Source organism: Stegostoma tigrinum, chromosome 6 (genome assembly GCF_030684315.1).
Source record: "Stegostoma tigrinum isolate sSteTig4 chromosome 6, sSteTig4.hap1, whole genome shotgun sequence".
Taxonomy (NCBI): Eukaryota; Metazoa; Chordata; class Chondrichthyes; order Orectolobiformes; family Stegostomatidae; genus Stegostoma; species Stegostoma tigrinum.
Genome location: NC_081359.1, coordinates 80681723 through 80704089, shown reverse-complemented (window position 1 = coordinate 80704089; position 22367 = coordinate 80681723). Strand labels below are relative to the sequence as shown.

The 22367-nt window shown below is 39.9% G+C and overlaps 1 protein-coding gene across 1 annotated transcript in view; it reads right to left on the bottom strand.

Moving 5' to 3' along the window:
- Positions 1–22367, bottom strand: part of wdr95 (WD40 repeat domain 95) — a 120118-nt gene that overhangs the window by 45292 nt on the left and 52459 nt on the right. The window contains exons 7-15 of the mRNA XM_048533637.2: positions 20000–20230; positions 18157–18239; positions 17950–18042; positions 17478–17523; positions 15494–15540; positions 11066–11183; positions 8924–8993; positions 4230–4473; positions 187–292 (exon numbers count right to left, since the gene is read on the bottom strand). Coding sequence (XP_048389594.2) covers positions 187–292; positions 4230–4473; positions 8924–8993; positions 11066–11183; positions 15494–15540; positions 17478–17523; positions 17950–18042; positions 18157–18239; positions 20000–20230 — 1038 coding nt within the window. The remainder of the gene's footprint in view (positions 1–186; positions 293–4229; positions 4474–8923; positions 8994–11065; positions 11184–15493; positions 15541–17477; positions 17524–17949; positions 18043–18156; positions 18240–19999; positions 20231–22367) is intronic.

Below are 22367 nucleotides of genomic sequence, written 5' to 3'. Positions count from 1 at the left end.
ATTCATATCTGAATCTTACTTACTGCACATCTCTGCAAAGCAGTGGCTAGTAGTTGTGCTACTTTAATCAAAAGCAGAAACACATGAAAATAATTCAGGATCACCACACATGCATCAACACAAGCACGCTGGAACAGAACATAATTGACATCATAAGGTAAGACGTCATGCCCTTGGTTTACAAACCTTCACTGTGTTGTCAGTGGAGACAGAAAACAGCTTATTGTCATCAGTGGAGATGTACAGAGAGAAGATTGGAGCACAATGGCCTCTCAACAAGCCAGTAGGTTTCCTTTGAACAAATAGATACATGATAAATGGGTACGGCCAACACAATATAATAAATGCAGTCCATTTTTTCATACTTTGCACTTTTCCTTTAATAAGAATGCATTAAAAGTTCATAAAACACTAAACCAGGAACAAAATAAAAGCTTATGGTATCACAGAAATTTCAGCAAATTCTCCTCTTGGGTATTATTATGTTGTATACCAGTCCCAGCAATACTGGAACATAGCAGATTTACTCTCAGACCTTGGTTTATACCATGGTTAGTGTCATTAGGGAGATAATTGGGAGTGGACTGGGGATCACCCTTCCCTCCTAGCCATTTGAGAAGCAGTTTATATCTGCTGCTGGCCCTAACCCCTGAGTTTGCTGGCTAACAATGACACCCTTACAAGCAACACATCAATCTGAAATTCTTGTTTTCAACCTTGTTTTCAGACCTTCCAGTATCTCAATCCCACAAGATACCTGTCTTCATCTAATTTTGACCTCTTGAACATCCCAAGTGTCATAGTTTCATCAATGGTGGCCATGTTTTGAATTGCCAAGGTTCTCAGTTTTGGTACTTAGCTACATCAAAACTTCTGATGCTTTATTTTTCATTCTTCTTTTAAGATACTGTACAGTGGCTCAGTGCTAGGAACCCAGATTCAATTCCATCCTTGGGTCACTGTATTTGAGAATTTGCACATTCTTCCTGCGTCAGCACAGGTTTCCTCCCACAGTCCAAAGATGTGCAGTTTAGGTGGATAGGCCATGGGAAATAGGTGAACATTTTCGTCCCAGGAATCATCCTAGTGAATCTTTATTGAACAGCCTCCAACGCCAGTACATTCCTTTTTAAATATGAGTCCAAAACCATACACAGAACTCAAGCTGCGGCCTCCTCAACACCTGGTACTGTTCCAACAAGACTTCCTTAATTTTAACCTCCAAACCCCTAGCAAGAAAGGCTACAATTCCATTTGCCTTCTGACGTACTTGCTGCTCCTGCATGCTAACATTTTGTGTTTCGCATACAAAAACACCCAAATTCCTCTGCATCATATTTTATGACATCTTTCTCTCCATTTAAATAATAGTCTGCCTTTGACTTTTCCTGCCCAAGTGCATAACCTCACACTTTCCTACATCTACAAAGTTTTTGCCCTCTCACTCAACTTATGTAGTCCCCTTGCAGATTCCTTATGCCCTCATTATAACATGCCTTTCCACCTCTTTTTATATCAACAAAGATAGATAGATACATTACACTCTTCTTCCTCCTTCATGTTACTAAGATTGACAATAAATAATTGAAGCCCCATGACAGATCATTATGGCACTCAGTAGTTACATTTTCCAAACCGAAAAGGATCCATTCATCCTGATTCTCCATCTTTCGTCTATTAACTAATCTTCAATCCATATTAAAAACAATCCCCCTCAATGCGGCGAACTTCTATATTGTGAGATAATCGGTTATGTGGCACCTTATCAAGTGACTTCTAAAAATTTAAATACACTACATCTGCCACTTCTCCCTTATCAACTTATTTTATATTCACTCATGGGACAGGGCATCACTGGCAAGCCAGCATTTATTGCTCATCTTAGCTGCCCATGAGAAGTGGTGAACTGTCATCATGAACCGCTGCAGTCCACATGCTGTAGGGTTGACAATGCTGTTATGGAGGGAATTCCAGGATTTTGACCCAACAAGTCAGGACAGTAAGTGGCTTGGAGGAAATCTTGCAGGTAGTAGTGTTCCCCTAATATCAGCTGCCTCATCCTTCTAGATAGAAGCAACCATGGAATTGGAAGGTGCTGCCTAAGGATCTTTGGTGAATTTCTGGATTCCTTTTTGCAGATAGTCTACACTGCTGCTACTCAGTGATAGTGGTGGAGTGAATGGATGCTTGAGGATGTGGTGCCAATCAACTGGGCTGCTTTTTTCTGGATGGTGCCAACCTTCTTGATTGATGTTGCACTCAGGCAGACAAGTGGGGAGTATTCCATCACATTCTGACTTGTGCCTTGTAAATGGTAGGCAGGCTCTGGCGAGTCAGGTGGTGAGCGACCTGCCACAGTATTCCTAGCTTCTGACCTGCTCTTGTAGCCACTGTGTTTAATGAAGTGGGTCCAGTTGAGTTTCTAGTCAATGGTAGCCCCAAGGATGTCGATCGTGGGGAGTTCAGTGATTGTAACATTATTGAATATCAAGGGGCAATGGTTAGATTGCCTCTTATTGGAGGTGATCATTGCCTGGCATTTGTGTGCTGCAAACATCACTTGCCACTTGCCACCCTGAGCCTGGATATTGTCCAGATCTGACTGCATTGGAACATGGACTGCTTCAGTATCTGAGGACTTTTGAATTATGCTGAACATTGTGCAATCATCGGTGAACAACCCTATATCTGATCTTCATTGATGAAGCAGCTGTAGATGTTTGGGCCGAGGACCCTATCCCGAGGAACTCCTGTAGAGATGTTATGGAGCTGAGGTGACTGACCTCAACAACCACAATCACCTTCCTACGGGTATGTATGAGTACAAGCAGTGGTGGGTTTAGCCCCCAATACCCATTGAGTTCAGTTTTGCTAGGGCCCTTTGAGATCACACTCAATTGAATGCAACCTTGATGCCAAGGGACGTTACTCTCACGTCTCCTCTGGAATTCAGTTCTTTTGTCCATATTTGAACGAAGGCTGAAATGAGGTCAGGGGCTGAGTGGCCCTGGCAGAACCTAACTGGACGTCACTGTGTAGAATTATTGCTGAGCAAGTGCTGCTTGATAGCACTATTGATGACACCTTCCATCACTTTACTGGTGACCAAGAATAGACTAATGGGGCAGTAATTGGTTTGCTTGGGTTTGTCCTGCCTTTTGCAAGTCCATGGGTATGATTACATCTGCTTGTTATAGTCTAAAAAATAACTCTTGTAAATCTGCCAAATATGATTTCACTTTCACAAAACTATGCAGTCTCTGTTTGATTTTGTAAGCTATTCTAAATGCCTCACCATTTCTTCCTTAAGAATGTACTCTCGCATTTTCCCAAGGACACCTTGTGCTAATTAGCCAATAGCTTCCTGCTTTCCATGTCCCTCCCTCCCTGAACAGGAGTGCATATTAGCAGTGTTGCAAAATACAACTTCACTTCTCCACAATTAAGAACAGGGTGTAATTATTAATTCAGTTTGTTTTCTTTTTTGAAAACCACATTTATTGACTACAAGTTTAGTGGGGGGAGTACAGGCCTTTGGAACAGGGGATGGAATAACTATGGTTGCGAGATGCAGCAAACTTACAACATATTCTTTCTGGCTATTTTTACAATGCAACAAAAGCAGTTTATCATCCTGCATTCTTGAATCGCCTCGTTCTCCAAACATTGCATTTTTAATTTAAATGTATTTCCTTCTGTCATTCCAAAACATTTGATTCCCTTCATTATGCTTTTACGTATATTAAACTAAAAAATCAACCATTGACTTTTCATTCTATGGTAGAACAATAAATGAATCCTTGAGCAAAAAATAACAGCATAGTTGCAACATCACTGGGGTAGCGTTCCAAAGGCCTGGGTTAACATTTCAGGGCAACTGTTCAAATTCCATCATAGTAGCTGGTGGAATTTAGAATTCAAATCACACATCCGGGATTGAAAACTTGTCTCCATGTCATTAGGGAAGGAAATCAGCCGACCTTACCTGCCATGGCCTGCATATAGTTCCAGATCCGCAGTAACACAATAGACTCCAAGTGCTCTCTGAAATGGCCAAGCTAGACGCTAGTTCAAGGACAATGAGGGATAAGCTACAAAAGCAAGCCATGCCAGTGCAACACCCACATCCCTCAAAAGGAAGGAGAAATATAATTTTTGCAGAAGGCTATATGGACCAATACACATCAATGTGGGAGGATATTAATACCAAGTTTTCAGGGCCAACTTACCCAGGAACATAGGGGTTCCACATACGCACAATCCTGTCAATTCCACCCGTTACAAGCAGATTGTTCTTCTTACAGAAGTCAAATGTTTTTACACCTTTGTGAATACGGAATACAGACTGATCACACTCAAGCCTTTTCTGAGGAATGCCAGGAGCACTATGACTCTTTGTGCCTTTTCCCTCTTTCCAGCATTCCTTCAATTCTTTCATCTGTTTTTCCAAGTTAGTGGTTCCAGTAGTGCAACCTTCAACCATTCAATGAAGAAAATAATTAGAATTTACAAAAAAAACAGACAGACATGCAAGTTACAGAATATAGCAAACAAACAGGAAATGGAAAATCCAAAGATAGTCGGAACTGCAGATGCTGGAGAATCCAAGATAACAAGGCGTAGGGCTGGATGAACACAGCAGGCCAAGCAGCATCATGGGAGCAGGAAAGCTGACCTTTCAGGCCTTGATCCTTCTTCAGAAAAATCTAGGCCCGAAACGTCAGCTTTCCTGCTCCTATGATGCTGCTTGGCTTGCTGTGTTCATTCAGCTCTACAGCTTGTTATCTATGGAAAATCCAATGTTTCTTTAGCATCAGTTATGTTTCTTCCAATTGTTAGTCATGAGCAATTGTCAATTTTGTTTCTAATCCAGAATTATACTCAAATTAGAATAATTCAGATTTTCAAACTGAAGTAAAATTTGAAGTGATGAAAATAAATATTGTTAAATGATACCAATGAATTTATCAACAAAGCATCAAACATTGTATATTTTAGTCCAGGGAAAACATATACATTCATCCAATTTATCTCTTTTAATATTCACCATTCTCATGCTAACTACTCCCATCAAGAGTCTTTGTCACTTTCTTTGTTTTTTCGCTCTGTTTTATTACCCTAATGCATTTTATATGGTATAATCTGCCTGCACTGCAGACAAAACACCTAAGTATATGTGACAATAATAAATCAAAGCAAATCAAAAAGGTTTTATTTTCACCTTTATATTTTCTAATGCCTCTGCTTCCAGCAGCTAATAGAAGGTTCCCCTTTCTTTTCAAGACCCATGAATGAACTGCTTCTCTTGCTGTAACCCCAAATCCACTAGTTCTCATTCTTGCCCTAGAAACACACCAGTGCAAGAGATCAGTCCTAACGGTAGTGTTCGAGCTGAGACCAACACTGCCCGGATGCTAACTCAGAATTCAGCATCAAAGCTGTTCTGATGCATTGAGAGTTCCTGGCAGGATTTTTGAAATCAAGAAGAATTCCATTACCTATCTGTAACGTCCCAGGGAAACTACACCAGGGCGCTTCTTTTGCAAGAGTGAAGGCAGTCGTGAAATCCAAGAGGCTGAATGGCAAAAGTAACAGTCCTGGAATCAGATAAGGGGTAGGATTGTGATTCCAAGGGAATCTGGACTACAGCAAGGGCAGAGGGTTGGCTTTCTGTGAGGTCACCTTCCCAGTGCTGTGGCCTTCTGGTCAGGCACTGAGTGCCTGTTAGTGAGGGACACACCCTCCAAGTCTGCAGACAAACACAACAGGATTGACTGAGTAGCCTCATCAGATGAAGGTAAGTCCACTGCCCATCACTAGTTGCGCTGAGGCCATTAACTGGCCCCTTAAGTGTTCACTCAACAGGGCCCCAATTGGCCTCCCCATGGGAAGGCCACTCATGACAAGAAACTGGTAAACTGTTAAAGCTAATTAAATTTTAGCCTTTGTTTTCATAGACTTGGCCATTAGAACTGCTTCGCTCCTTTGAAAAAAAGGTCTCCGCAGAGTCTGTCATCCTTTCAGCTGAATGAGTGTGTTTATTTGGGCTTGGAGGAGATTGTTCTCATATTGGATTACATTTTAAATGTTAACCAATATTTGCCAATGCTTTACAAATACGTTTGTGCTATAATAAATTGGATTACATTGTGCTTATTAGAGGAGTTGATGGAAGATTCTCATTCTGGACAATAGTGCAAAAAGGGAATTGACTGGCCATTTTAATGGTTGAATCAGCACACTGATACAAATGGTGTGACTGGTAGGTCTTGATTATCAGCACATTCCTCCCTTTACACTTTATAGCATGATCATTCCAATATGTCAAATGTCCTTTCAGATCCAGCCAGTCAACTTTCAACCATGTCTCTATAATACCGATCGGGTCATATGTATATTTATTGCCGTTAGACCCAAAAATCTATGCCTTTTGTTATAAATGCTGTGCGCATTCAGACAAAAGGCTTTGAATTCTGTTTTTATTAAAGCATTTTTCAATCTCTGGCCTTATCTGCTGACGACTGTTACATTTATTTGTCTGTCTTTTTCTGAAACACTTGTAATCATTATCCAAATTGCTGCTCTCGGCTCCATTGCATCGCTGTTTCCCTTGACTATATCTCCCTTCACTTGATCCCTTCCCCCTATTATTCAAAGCTTCTGACCCTTCTGTACAATTTGCAAGAACTGATCCCTGTAGTGTAGGCTATCTCATCAGCACAGTTTCCACCTCCTAAGGGGCCGTCTTGTGGCTCAGTAGAAATATCCCTATCCCTGGACTGAAAGTCCTGGGTTCAAGACTCACCTGTTCTCCGAACAGGTTGATTATAAAAATAGGTCCACCTCCCTAGGGGGACCCCAATGTGGCACAGTAGTAATGTCCCTAGCCTGGAGACAGAAGGTCTGGGTTCAAGTCTTGCCCACTCCAGAGTGTGTAACAGCATGTCTGGACTGGTTGGTTAGAAACCGCTCCAACTTCATTAGTCAGACTGTTGTGGCACAATGTTAGTGTCTATCTGTGAACCAGGAGGCTTGCGGTCAAGTCTCGCTTACGTGGCTAAACAGGTTTATTTAAAATATCACCACATTCCTCACTGTGCTGTGGTAGTGTCCACACCTTTAGCCAGAAACCCTGAGTTCAAGTCTTACCCATTCCAGAGATGCCAAAACATTGACTGCTCCTTCCCTCCAGAAGCTGCCTGGCCTGCTGTGTTCTTCCAGCCTCCTGTTTGTCTACCTTAGATTCCAGCATCTGCAGTTTTTCTGTCCTTAACTAAGTGTGTCATAACATGTTTGATCAGGTTGATTAAAATTTTCTTCCCACTTCCCTAGTATTGGCCCCAGGATTCGAAACTCTTTTCCCAGTCTTTCACCAATCTTTGAGTCATACATTTATCTCTCTCTTTCTCTCCCTCACTCTCTCTGATTTACCAGTCATCCATTTGTTCATGGCTCAGGTGATGTTCCAGAGATTACTTCTTTAAAGTTTCTTCATGTTCAGTTTGCCCCTAGATGCTTATACTCCTGCAGCAGAACCTCTTTCCTGGTTTAACCTATGTCACTGGACCTACATGGTCCACAGCCATTGAAGCTTTCACCTCCCACTGCAACATTTCTCCAGCTAAGAGCTGATATCTCAAAGCCAGGAACTGGGCAGATAAGAGTCATTTGGACTCTTGCCACTGACTGCAAAAATTCCTGAATATCCCTGAATATGCTGCTCCCTACAACCATTACATTCCTTTCAATGATTCCGACTTGAATGACTTCCTGTATACAGTGCTACAGTCAGTTGGGTTAAGCACTGTGCAGTCACCATTCTATCCATAAAGGCTTACAGAACTGTAAAGGCTGAGGCTCCCAGCTCTTCAGAGACCATACTCACCTCACTCACAGCCACACCCTCCTGTCCCTGACCACTTACAAAATCAGAAGATCCCATCCTATGAGGTGTGACCATTTCTTGGAATAAAAGGTCCACATAACTTTCCCTTCCCTGTATTATCGTACTGTGAGATTCAGTATTCACCTCAATAACTCTGAGTTGAAGCTCCTCAAACAGGCAGCACTACTTGTAGATGTATTTGTCCTGGATCATACTGGCATCCAGAAACTCCCATATCGTACAGTCTCAGCATGTCACTTGTGTTGCCATCTTTATTATATCTTCACTCATTTGTGTTTATGGCCAATTTATTGTTAATAAACTGAACTACTCCAAATAAGCTTTGTAACCTACAGTAACCTTAAATACTAATGAAAGCTAACGATCACCAGCAAATGTGAACTGAAAAAGAGGCAATAAAAATGCAGAAGAATCTCCACATTATATCCTCATGCTCTATCACTGGACCCCACGTGTCTGAAGTGGAGAAGGCTGGTGGTGGAGGGGTGATGATGCAGAATGGGAATAGGACACACTATGTTCCATTAAATGACAGCAGCACAGAACAACACCAGCGACCAGGCCCTGCCTACTCCACTGCCAGTTTCATATTATAGGTGGAGGAAGGGAGGCTTGCATTCCTGGGCAGCTGGAATGGTGAAACAGTGATAGGATAGGCAATATTTTCTTTCTGCTCCATCATAAACAATAATCCTGTGATTTCCATCTGATTCCACTGGAGCACTAACACATATAATAACAAACCTCACTCAGTACACATCTAATCTGATCTAAAATCTACCCTGCAGTCCTATAGTTCCATAAGACACAGTCTAATGTAACAGTTTTTTGAATAGCTATTTATGAAAAGCTTTTTGCATATTCTGCAGAGTGGCTCTGGTCTAGTGTTCCTTGGAACTGGAGATTGATGTTGCACTTATTATTCTTACTAAGATGTTTTCTAGTGAGCCTCATTCAGCCAACGAAGCTTTAAAATAGGCCACCTTAGAGGCATTTGGTATTGAAAAGCTCATTTACCTATTACCAAAGCTGTAGCTTCATGATTTGAGGAAGAAATAATTGACCCAATTGCATCATAATATTTCATCTGAAAAAAACAGAAATGTGAACAGAGCAATTAAATTATGCATTCAACTTTTACCAGTTTGGGGAAAGGGGACAGGGGGTAACTCACACAGAAGGGAGACTTAAAATCAACAGGACCAATTGAATCTGTGCTGATTTCAAACAGATCACTTTTTAAACTTAATACAGTGTGGGAGGCAGAAATTGACTAAATGGATGTAAATGCTTTTGAAGAGTGGATAAGATCTGTATAGCTGATATGATCTGACTTTTAATGGAAATCCTTATTCTTTAGGCATGAGGAAAACAGCTGCTGCTATCAGCAAGAAACAAAAGAACGTCTCTAATCAACAGCTTTGATTGCCAGAAAATAACATTCTATCAAAACTGTTTGACAACATGTTGCATGATTGGTTGACAGTTAATGGATTATCTGTGATAATAGGAACTGCAGATACTGGAGAATCCAAGATAACAAGGTGTGGAGCTGGATGAACACAGCAGGCCATGCAGCACCTTGGGGACAGGAAACTATCTGTGATTGATTTGAGGTCTGAGTAGATGTTTGTTTGCTTTTACAATGGATAATCACTTGAGATTTAAAAGCTTTGAATGGGTTTCATGAATGGGCTTTTTTCCTTGCTATCATGTGTGTAGTAGAAAGAGCTCTATTGGCTTGGTTGAACAAAAACAAAATATTTTGAAGTATTAGATTGTTAGGAGATTTTACTCCTCCCCACATGGTTCCTGTGATCTACCCCTGGCTCGATGGAGTTTTTAGAGCAATGGGGATGGACTTGACTGAAACACACAAAATACTGAGAGGCCTGTGTAGAGTGGGTGTGAAGAAAATGTTCCTCTAGTAGGATGCCAGTGCACAGTCTCGGAGCTAAGGGATGATCCTTTAGAACTGAGATGGAGGAGGAATTTCTCCAGCCAGAGGGTGGCTTAATCTTTGGAACTCATTGCTGCAGAAGGCCAAGTCACTGAGTGTAATTAAAATAAAGATAGATAGGCTCTTCATTAGGAAAGGGGTCAAAGTTATCAAGGGTTATGGGTAAAAGACAGGAAAATGGGGTTGAGAAAAATGTCTGCCATGATCGAATGGTGGAGCAGACTCAGTGGACTGAATGGACTAATTCTTCTCAAGTATCTTATGGTCTTTAATGGCAGATGAGTAGCAATGAGGCATCATGGCAGATATAATGGTCCATTAAGGAGGTTGGTGTGTGCATGAGTTGGGTTTGCGATGGCATGGAGGTATGAGGGCCCATGGGGAACTGGATTTGGGGCATGAATCAAGAAGTTTGAGCTGCCCACTTTGGTGACCTGAATTCCCATAATTTCCTCAATGGAACTCTTCTGAATTGGAAGGCAATATTAATCTAAATTGAGATTGTCTAAGTGGCCCATAATTCTGCCAAGCAATAGACTACTTCAACTTGTTACCTTAAGACCTCTTCAGAGATTAAAGGCTTTAGACATTTTTTAAAAAACATAGGAAAGCCTTGACCCACTGCATTGAGGCAGGTAAACTGTGGTGATTTGCCTTCATGTAATTTATTTGCAGATTCTAGCTATGTAAGTGACTGAACAGTAGGATGTAGTATTTAGGGCTAGAGGTCTGGGGTGGAAGGTCAATCATGAGAGCATGGAGGGGTCACTCAGTAAGGCTGTGGGGGTACCCAACCAGAAGGGACCCCATGAGTTTTAGGGAGTCTGCCTGCTTCCACCAAGTTGTGACTCCATGTGTAGTACCTTCATTTGCTGCTGGTAGAATACCAATGTGATTGGGATGAGGTCTTTAAGTGGCCACAAATTGACCACTTAGTAAAATTCAATTAACTTCCAGGCATGTAGGCTATCCTCGCTACTGGCTTAATCAAACAGAGACAGGGGTGGGAAAACAATGGGTACTCCATTTACCATTTTCCCTCCTGCTTGTACACCTTCACCCTTCACCCTTCCCCGACACCTTATTACCACCCAGGCTGAAATTAATATAAATTGGGATTTATATAGATATCAGCTAGAGGGTCTGTTTCTGTGCTGTATTACTCTGACTCTACAACTCCTGACTACATTGACAGTTACCTGTGTAACCCAGTCTTCATGTACCTTCCATCGAATGCAGGTGACATTTGGTGACAGGAAAGAGTTTTCTATGCTGATTGTAGGTAAGTTATCCACCTTGGGCCACTTCTTCCATGTTCTGCATTGAGCAAAAAGGTAACCAGATTAAAAATGTATTACCTAGCACCGAAAATACTATCCACAAGAAATTTGAAGAAACAGACTTCATGAGTATTTTTGTTCCTGCTGTGTTCTCAAGTTTTATGCCACCACCTATTTCCGTTGTTGCAGACATGAAATTGCTTGAGGGAAACAGAATTTCTGCACATCAAGCCTAACAATATGACCCAGTGCTTGAATATCAGATAACAGTAAACACGGGGGGCTGAGAAAAGAATACTCGGGTCTAGGCATGGGCAGAGCAGTCAGCTTTATGCTAATTTTCCTTTAATATAGTTCCAGCTATCTCAAATATGCCAAATACTTTAATTTCTCTTCTTTTTCCTTGCAAATTAATTGTTCAGGTTTATAACCACAATGGCTGTTTAGTTTTGGCTACAATTGACAAAAAGTACCTTTCCTTCATAACAAACACATACTTTCCCATTGGTTCATGTGATATGGCTACTGATGATGAGACCAGCTTTTCTTGCCCAAGTTGAAATGGCCTGGAGAAGATGGTGGTGAGCTATCTTCTTCAAACACTGCAGTTCTTGGGTTGCAGCCAGGATTTTGATCCATCAAGTATAATTAAAATAAATGTTGAACTGTTTTGTATTTCAATGAGAATTAATTTAAAGGTGTAGGCTGGGAAAATTCCCATATATTGTTATGAATATAGAAAGTGCTGGAGAAATTCAGTAGATCTGGCAGCATCTGTGGAGAGGCCTACCAGATTTCTCAAGCACTGTCTTCATTAAGATCTCTAGTGTTTGCAGTACTTTGCTTTTATGCTGATGCAGTAGCCTCCAGCTTTACATGTGGGTCTTGAGGTCTTAAGTATGTTAAATTTCCAGGGGTTAAATATTTAACAGTAGTTTTGAATTGTTTTTTGCAAAACTAGCAGTTTTCTCAGTTTCAAAATCCACTACTTTTAGGAAATGTTTTTAAATGAATTGCCTGTAAATAAAAGGTGAAAATGCATTTTATGCATGCAAGTTAAATTTTTGAATGATGCCCATTGAAATTGCACAAAATGATAGATAAAGGCAGAAGATCCTCTACATTTATTTGTTCTAACCGATCTCTTTCCACTAATTTCAGATAACTCTAACATTTCCCTACTTTTAAATGTCCAAGTAAATTAAACCTTTCTTGTAGGATTAAGTGCAATCTATTCAGTTTTTTTGAAATTCTTAAAGGCTAGCCCCTATATCCGTGAAATGATAAGCAGGACAACTCATGGATCCTTATCATCTAATGTTAATATTTATTCTTGGTCAATTGTCATTAATGTGTTATTTACAAGGCAGCATTAACTCAAACAATCATGCCCTGCCCAGCATTCATTCAACTCTGGCTCAACTTATTCTTCCATCCCTAAATGCTATTCATTATTTTCATGCAGCTGCCTTTAAGGGTGTTGTTTTAACACTTCCATTTATTGCTTTTGGTGAGTATCAATTTCACAGGTAAAGAAGACTCCCAAAATTCTGGTTTACTGAACTCCTGAGGGAGACCGTCATTGGCACACAAAATTTACTCAAACTACTTAACAGTATATAAGGTCGGTAGTGTCCAAAGTAAAATTATAATTTAATTACAATTATAATTATAGGGCCCTCCTCCTACCGCATTGCAAAACCAGCCTGGCTTGTCCCCGCTTCCCTAACCATTCCTCCCACACCCATCACCTACCCACAAACCTCATCCTGCCTCCTTGACCTGTCCATCCTCCCTGGACTGACCTATCACCTCCCTAAATCCCCACCTACACTCACCTTTACTGGCTCCATCCCTGCCTCTTTGACCGTCTATCTCCTCTCTTCTTCATCCATCTTCTATCTGCCTTCCCCATTTATTTTTAGAATCTCCTTCTCCTCCCCCATTTCTGAAGAAGGGTCTCGATCCGAAACATCAACCTTTCTGCTCCTCTGATACTGCTTGGCCTGTTGTGTTCATCCAGCTTTATACCATGTGATCTCAGATTCTCCAGAATGTGCAGTTCCTACTATCCCAATAGAATAATAAGTGTCCGTTTGGAAACGGGAATGAATACCAAGTAGAGTTGGAGGACTATAAAATACTTCAGGGGAGTGTTTCACTGCTAGGGAGAGGAGGAAGAGACCAGTTGTGCACAATCGAACAGTTGAAATACAAAATTGGGTGAATATGCGAGGTTGTTTTGACATTTATGATTATGGAATGTTTAGGCAGAATTTTCCTTCCAACATGAGGCGGACATTACATGGTGAATGGAAATCATGAAGTCAATGAATAAAATGTTCTTTGTTCCATCCCATGTTGAGCAAGGAGTGAACATTTCACTCCTGAGGCATTGACATGAAATGCAGATTATTCAATATAGTTCCTGAAAAATTAGGTTGCAGAATAAAATCAAGACATAGGGTAAAACCATGAACGCAGGTCAAGTAACATGAGTGGTCGAAAACAACAATAGTACATGGATGGAACAGCACATCACACTGGTATTATAGAATAAAATACAATTGCTTCAATCTTTCGATTCAGCTACTTACACCAAATAAAAAGCCAAGGATCAACTTTATTAACATTAATGAGAATGTTACAATGTTGAACTAACCACCAACAGACAGTGAATGTAATGCTGACTATCTTATTCCTTTACAGAATTCTGCTACTTTGAAGTATTTAGGAAAGCACATTGAGGTTTTTAATAATATCAATGATTGGTAATGTAAGAAGTGAGCAATTGTATCCTTTCTTGTTTCTTCTTTTCTTAGGCTCGCATGGCATAGATACTGGAGAGATAATTTGTTGGTTAATGAGGGTTAAGAACTGATGGACAGCACCACTGCCTTTCCCTTTGATACCAGGGATGGCAGGATTGTCCAAAGAGGAGAAATTGGTTTGACTGGGCAAATGTTTAGAAGGATGACAGAGGATCTGATTGAAATGTATAACATTCTAACAGGGGTGGACAACATGATGCAGGGAAGATATATTCCCTTGGTGAGGAGTCTAGAGTCAGAGGACACAGTCTCACGATATGTAGCAGACCATTTAAGACTGAGATAAGAAAAAAAATCTTCACTCAAAAGGTAGTGTATCTGTGGAATTCTCTACCACAGAAAGCAGGAGGCCAAGTCACTGAACATAGGCAAGAAAGAGGTTGATACATTTTTACATATTAAAGGTTTGAGTGAGTATGGAAAAAAGGAATGTGGTAGAGATGGAGCATTAGCTATGATAATGTTGAATGGCAAATCAGGCTCAAAAGGGCTGAATGGCTTAATCCCACTTTGTGATTCAATGCTCTCGACTTTGTGGTGTCTCATGTTCTCATTCTCACAGCTTCATAAAATATATTTAACCAATATCTAACTGTTGTGAATAAATGCCCTAATCCCAGAAAGTTTCACTGTTCACTAAAATACCATTTAACTGTTCTTCCTTTCCCTGGAAGACACTTCCAGGTCACTGGTTTCCCTCTTTATATGTGTGCCTGCATCAGGGGCATTGTAGAGCATTCAATGGAGACAAAGTTGAATTTGATTTACCCCTTTTTCTTATTCAGATACATGGCCTTACCAGCAGCAGTCACTGGATAACCAGCAGAATAAAGGAAAACTGCTGATTTTTTTTTTTTTTCTCACCATGTTGCATAGTTAAATGTAATGTCTCTATCAATGCCTCAGAAGTGATTGCAGTTCTTTCAGTTTTCAATGTTGTAAATCAGGAACAAAAACAAAGTCTCTGAAGGGTCTAGGCCCGAAACGTCAGCTTTTGTGCTCCTGAGATGCTGCTTGGCCTGCTGTGTTCATCCAGCCTCACATTTTATTATCTTGGAATTCTCCAGCATCTGCAGTTCCCATTATCACTGCTGGAAAAGCTCAGCAGGTTTGGCAGCATCTTTGAAGGAAAACATTTCTGAGGAACATTAACTCTGTTTTTACTTCACAGATGCTGCGAGGCCTGCTGAGCTTTTCCAGCATCTTTTGTTTTTGTGCCTTAGAAGTGATGGGTATACTCATCAACAAATTTCACATCTGAAATCCTCCTCGATGTATTTCTGCCTTACAATCAAAGAACTATATCTTTGCTGACTTTGTTATGGCAAATCCATTTATTCTCAACTGTTTTGTGATTTTTTTAAAGCACATTAACTTGGAAAGACCGCTCACATGCATTAAAATTCAAAAAATGTGCATGATACAAAAAGCATTTTATTCTCACATCAATATCATTGCTTCTCTGAAATCAGAAACACTTGTATTTTAATACAATAATTTAGCATATTATACAAACCTCAATGTCTCCCCTACTGATGTAAGAAGCAAAATATTTACACAGCCCTGCAATGAGAAGAATTTTAAAAATTACAACAACATAAATGTCAAGATTAAAAGTATTCAACAAAGGGAACTATCATTTCTGTTGCAATGTGCAAGAACAATGTGACTGCATTTAAACTTAATGTTCACAACTGATACATGGCAACCAAAGCAATGCTCCTACATGACTGGAATCATGTCATAGATTAACTTAATTCAGCAGAGTATTAGTGAAATTCTGATTTTTTTTTTAACTGAGCTTTCTGCCAATCTTATTCTAAAAGTTAAGGCATTCAATCAAAGGATGCCCGGAGAAATTTTTAGTTGATAATCTCTATTCTGAACAAAATTACTTTCCAAAGCTGTATGATTTTGCACAGCTATCTCAGGAGCTCTTTCAACTGTATTACAATATTATGTATTGCAGCTCTAGGCCATAAGAGGTTTCATCGTTACTCAATGACTGAAAGGATGATGAGTGCAGTAAAGGCAATAAATTCTTAAAGCTGCTGCAGTTACGACTATTGCTTAACATGATCTTTATTTGCCTCGCGAACTGTGGCAGAGCTTTTTGTTACCTAATGCTTCTCTATCCTGCTCACAGGATACTGAATTCCACAAGAAATGAATTCAAGACCAACACAGCCCTCTGACAGCCTGAATTACTAAACTGACAATGCTAAAATATTGATGAAGTTCCTCAAAAAGGAACAAGATAAATGTAATTCAGCATGTATATGCAGGGCATTTTAATACAAATCCTACTGGTCACAATGATACCAATTCCAAGATTTTATTGAGAAGATGGGAGTAAATTGCATGCCAGATGCATTATCTTCAATGAATGCACCTTGTAAATGCTGATGGTAGTAGCATAGAAATCTCATAGAAGACACAATAGGTTTGGAGATAGGAGCTGGAGTCTCATCCACTTGTGCTTCTGATTCATTTACATTTGTAGGACATGCTCATTCCAAATTAAACTTTATTTCTTTAGCTTTCTGCCACATTTGCTCATAAGTTAAGTGCAAATTTGATAAATGCAATTAGGCTACATTGACTTATAGAAACATAGAACATAGAACACTACAGCGCAGTACAGGCCTTTCAGCCCTCGATGTTGCACGAACCTGTGAAACCAATCTGAAGCCCATCTAACTTACACTATTCCATTATCATCAATATGTTTATCCAATTTCACTTTGTATTTTGCTGGTGTTATGTCAGAAAATATCTGGGCAGCTCCAGTTTAAAATGGGGGCAGAGTTAGTAGTACCAGCTGACTCCATGTCAACATTCTATCTAGGTTACTTTGTTATCTTAAATGAAAGGATGTCTCAGCCACAGTGTGCACAAACGGACATTACATACATCTAAACATAACATACACAGTGAAACAAATATAACCAATTCTCAGATCAATATCCTAGCTGCCTCAGGAAGGTACCACGCTACGTAAATTAAAGTGTGAATAGACAAATGTGTTCCAAGCTCAATTAATACTCCATAAGCATGTCTACTTGTAACGGTGCTTTGAAGTTTGGACACCAGAGACAGACGCCACTGTCAGATCGCATGGTGTTGCCAATATAATATGTAACCAGCTTAATCATGCAAATGCCCATACTATTAATACAGCATGAGTCAATAAATATCATTCCTTTAATTTGAAAGAATTATATTCAGTAGTGTGAAAATAGATGTTAATCTCCATCCATGTTGTATGTTATTCATGAACAAAATAGGAAGCATATTTTAAATTTATCAATTAAATAAAACAGAGTCAAGGCGGTAACACATAGCACTGTCATAATCAGTGTCACAAAGTGAGAATAATCTGTGTCAGCAGAGACCTAGCAAGACTTTACCTTCACTGAAGGACTGCTGGTGCATTAGGAATTGCCTGCGGTGTAGAATAATACTATAAATGCAGTATCATTCTCTCAGAATGGTCTCACCTGATCATCTCCGTACAGGATCATACAGTCATCTTCACCTGTTGAGCTGGAGAATAAAAAGTTAAATTTATGCATTTTCTTGATGGACTGTCATCACCCTTTATAGATACTCAAGTATGTTGTAACAAAAGAGATCTTTGTATCCTGTTGCTTCAATAACACTGCCAGTAATTGTAAGGACATCTGCAGTAATCACTTGTTTCTAAATTAAATTAAATTAAAATATTCTCATTTTAGTTTTTAAGTTCTGGAAGCATAATATTGGAAATAATGTAGGAAATAATTGAGTGCTGTGATTTATTGAGAATAGAATTGGTTCAGTAATGATGATACTGAATGGTCTTTCACACATATTTCATTGTTGCAAGCTTGCAAAAGGCAGAAATTATATAAGCTGTATATGATTTTTATATTTTCTAAAAATTCCAATTGATCATGCACTAATTACTGTTGACCAGCTGATATTTCTTACCAGTAGTCAAGCTGTAATGGTCCAGTTTCCAAACCAGTGATCTGACAATATGGCTCCAAGGTAGACAGCTCATAAATCTGAATTTCCCGATCTCTATATTGAAGAAGTTAAAGAAATACAAAGATGTCATTTTGCAATACCTCCAAGCTACTCAGTTAATCAATAAGATGCGGCATACAACATAAAACTGACAGAAAGAACCCATACCCAGTACTCAGGATGAACTTGTTGTATTGAGACATAATGGTGAAGTCAGTTATCCATTTAGGTTTTCGGCCAATGGGCCTCTCCTGAAAAATAAAACAAGTGGAGTTACCATGCCAGCTTATAATGGGTAACCTTTCCATTTAACAAACACAATACTATTTCATACAGACAAATAATGCTACAGCGTGGCCTATAATCATTTGGGATTGTCTGCCACCTCAATTTAGGCCCAATCCACAGCAGTTGAGATTTATTTACATAATTGTAATATTTTCTCATCATTTCAAAATGGTAATGTATGGTATGGTGTTGTTCCGTTGACACTAACAGATCCTTGGGTATTACACCTAAATAGCCAAAGTTCTTCATTTGTGGATTGGTGAATTTGAAAATCTTGAAACAGGTTCCAATACTGTTCTAGCATTTCATCAACTGGTTTACTATCCTTAAAAAATCTGTTGAGGTCATGAACTGACTTTGAAGTAGGAAATTTCTTCAAGGCTTTAGGTTTGTGTAATTCTGTCATTATAACATCATTGTTGACAATGTCTCCCAAAAAGGAAGTAGATTCCACGGAGAATTCCCACATGTTGATAAGAGTGAGCCGAGTCACTTGTATGTGCTTTAGGGCAGCATACACTCTGATCATATTGCTCAGCTGTTTCCTCCTGAATTAATATGTCATTTGTGTGTCATGTGACTAAGTGAAGAACCTTTTAAAATACTAGATTTTGTCCATTGAAAAATTAAAAATTATGATGATCCCAAATCAGTCAAATGGAGTCACAAATGGGTAAATAATCTCAATGGCTTTTTCAATGGCACCTGCCAGAGTCCACTGTTTGTCTAGATTTTCATGAAAACTTTGCTATTGGGTAACTTAGCTAAATTCTCACTAGCTGTAAGCATATGCTGAATTTCTCTCACCACTACCTTGTTGAACTGTACAGTCTACACAAATTTGAATAACCCCATTAGGTTTAGGTACAGTAACCATGCCTGAGCACGAAAGAGGAAGTTTCAGAAGGATGTCCATTTTGGCCATCTCTGAAAGTCCTTCCTCAACTTGTTCCATTTAAGGAAGTGGAATCTTCCTTTCTTTGTGGAAATACAATGACTTAGCAACTAAAATGCAGGATTCCTGCCTTATTGTAGTAAAGATAGAGGATTCCTGTATTTTTTGCTGTTCACTGGATGAACCACATGGATTGTGCCCTTAATAAATTATTCCCAGTTCACTTTCCTGAATGAACGTTGCTGACACAGCTTTAAGACATGAAATCCACATCTTAACCATTTCTTCTGGACTATTCCCACTGTAATAACACTCTAATAAGGCTCAATTTCCTTCTCTTTGTCTAGTCAATGCTTTTCCCACATTGAAGACAGAAAGTGGTACTTAAAGCACCCCTTGAAATTAAACCTCTCAAACCCTTAAACAATCCTTTTTTTTACTCCAGGGGAGTGTGAATCAAACTGGGATTAATTCTGAGCAACAAAATAATCCTATCATCACATTTAGTTCTATACAGTTGAGATATTCTAGAATATGTGCAGAAAAACATGTAATGATATTTCAAAATTAACCAAAATGTAAACTGCAAGTATAAGTTGATTTGTACAACCATTACAGTGCATTACCTCCATGACACAGTTGAGGCCATATAGGATATAACTAAACCAACATCAGATCCAAATGTTGTATGTCCGAGCAATCACGTGAATACGTTTACAATTCCGCTGATGGCTCATTGGCCAAATGATTTTATTGGAAATCTACTGGCATGTGCTTCACAATTGGGAAAATCTACTTGTTCTGGTTTGCTATTAAAAACATACATACAAAGAGTGTCCTGCTCCGTTTCAGCTTTAGCTCAGCTGACCAGAAGGAAATATTTCCATCCTCTCGCATCATGATGAAGGTATCGTCAGAAGTGTAGCAAATACGCAGGATCTGCTCTGAATGAGAAAACTCTCTGATCGTCGCAGGAAGGGCAAATGAGATATGTTTTGATCGTGAGTTGGATTCTTCAATCTCCTTATACTTCAGTTGCATGTAGGTGCAGAATTCATCCTGTCAAAGAAATAATGACTTTAACAGGCGAAAGGAGCCACTGAAGGACACAGACTATTTAATGATGGCCTTCTGCATGACCACCTACCTCAATCCTCAATTCCAGAGGTTGGACATAGACTTGATTTGATTGGTCCACTTTTATAGACAAAATGTTGCAGTGGTTTGACATTGTTTTCTGCAGGATAGCTGACCAGGAGTCTTGTTTCACTCCTACCACCTTCCATTGGGAGTACTGGAAGCACTTACAGGCTGATAATCTGGTAAACATTAATAATGGACTTTGGTTGGGCAACAATTTCTGCACAAATTGATGGGCACCACTAGAGTCTTATATCAAGTTGCTAATGAAATAGGTGATGCTTTGGTTTTAATTTTCCAAATGCCACTGAATTCAGGGAAGGTTCCTTTGATTGGAAAATAGCTAACATATGCTCCTTTATGTGAAAAGGGGTGGGGAAGGTGTGGGAGGCAGAAATCTGGAAATTGTAGACAAGTTAGCGTGTGTTAACGGAAAAATGTTAGAAGCCACTATTAAAAATATTATAATAAGGTGCTTGGATAAGTCCAAGATAACCCTGCACAGCCAACATGGTTTTCAGGCTGGCAGAATTCCACATGTGGTGTGGCACAGAGGTCGATCCTGCAGTCTCAGATTTTCACAACATATATCAATGAGTTGGATGAAAAGATTAAAGGTACGGTAGCTAAATTTAGAGTCATAGAATAGAATAGGGTCCCCACAGTGTGGAAGCAGGCCATTCAGCCTATTGAGTCCATATCAACCCTCTGAACAGTGTCCCATTCAGATCCACCCCCTTGCTCTCTTTCCAATGGCTAATCCACCTAACCTGCACATCTTTGGACTGTGGGAGGAAACTGCAGCAGTGCTAACCACTAAGCCACCATACTGCAGTCACAAAGATAGGTAGGAAAATTAGTTGTGAAGAGGACATAAAGAACTGTCAAAGAGACATGGATAGATTAAGTAATTGGGCCAAGATCTGACAAATGGAGCACGATATGACAAAGTGTGAATTTGCCCATTATGTCAGAAAGAATGAAAAAGAAGCACATTTATCTAACAGTAAGGGTGGCCCATTTAAAATGGAGATGAAGAAACCTTTTTTTCTCATTCAGAGTGTTGAAAGTCTTTGGAATTCCCTTTCTCAAGAGGCAGTCCAATGCTGTAGACAGACCCACCATGACATTAGGAAGGGAATTCTATGATTGTGGCCCAGTGACAGTGCAGGAACGGTGATATATCTTCAAGTCAGGGTGCTGAGTGACTTCGCGTGGAACTTGCAGGTGGTGTTGTTTGCACGAATCTGCTGCTCTTTTCCTTCGAGATGGAAGTGGTCGTGGGTTTGGAAGGTGCTAAGGAGGTGAATTTCTGCAGTGTATCTTGGCAATGATGCTGCTACTGAGCATTGGTGATGGAGGGATTGGAAACTTGTGGATATGGTGTCAATCAAATGAGCTGACTTATTCTGGATGGTGTCAAGCTTCTCGAGTGTTATTGGAGCTGCACCCATCCAGGCAAGTGGGAGTATTCCATCACAATCCTGCCTTGTGTTTTGTAGTTGGTGGACAGATTTTTGGGAGTCAGGCGGTATTCTTAGTTTCTGACCTGCTTGTATAGCCACAGCATTTATTTGGCAGTGTTAGTTCAGTTTCTCATCAATGGTAACCCTTAGGATATTGACAGTGGGGGATTCGGTGATAGAGATATTATTAAGTGTTAAGGGTTGGTGGGTAGATGGTCTCTTATTGAAGATGGTCATTGCCTGACAGTTGTGTGGCATGAATGTTACTTGCCACTTATGAGTTCAAGCCTGGGTATTGTCCAGGTCTTCCTGTTGTTAGCCAATAACTGCTTCAGTATCAGAGGGGTGATAGATGACGCTGAACATTGCGCAATCAGTACCGAACATCCTCACTTCTGACTTTATGATGAAGGGAAGGTCATTGATGAAACAGCTGAAGACGGTTGGGCTCAGGACACAAAACCTTAGCAACTCCTGCAGTGATGTCCAGATGACTGACCTATTACAAGCACAGCCATCTGTCTTTGTGTCAAGTACGACTCTAACCAGTGAGTACATTACACCACAACCTTCTCCCCCACCAACACTTC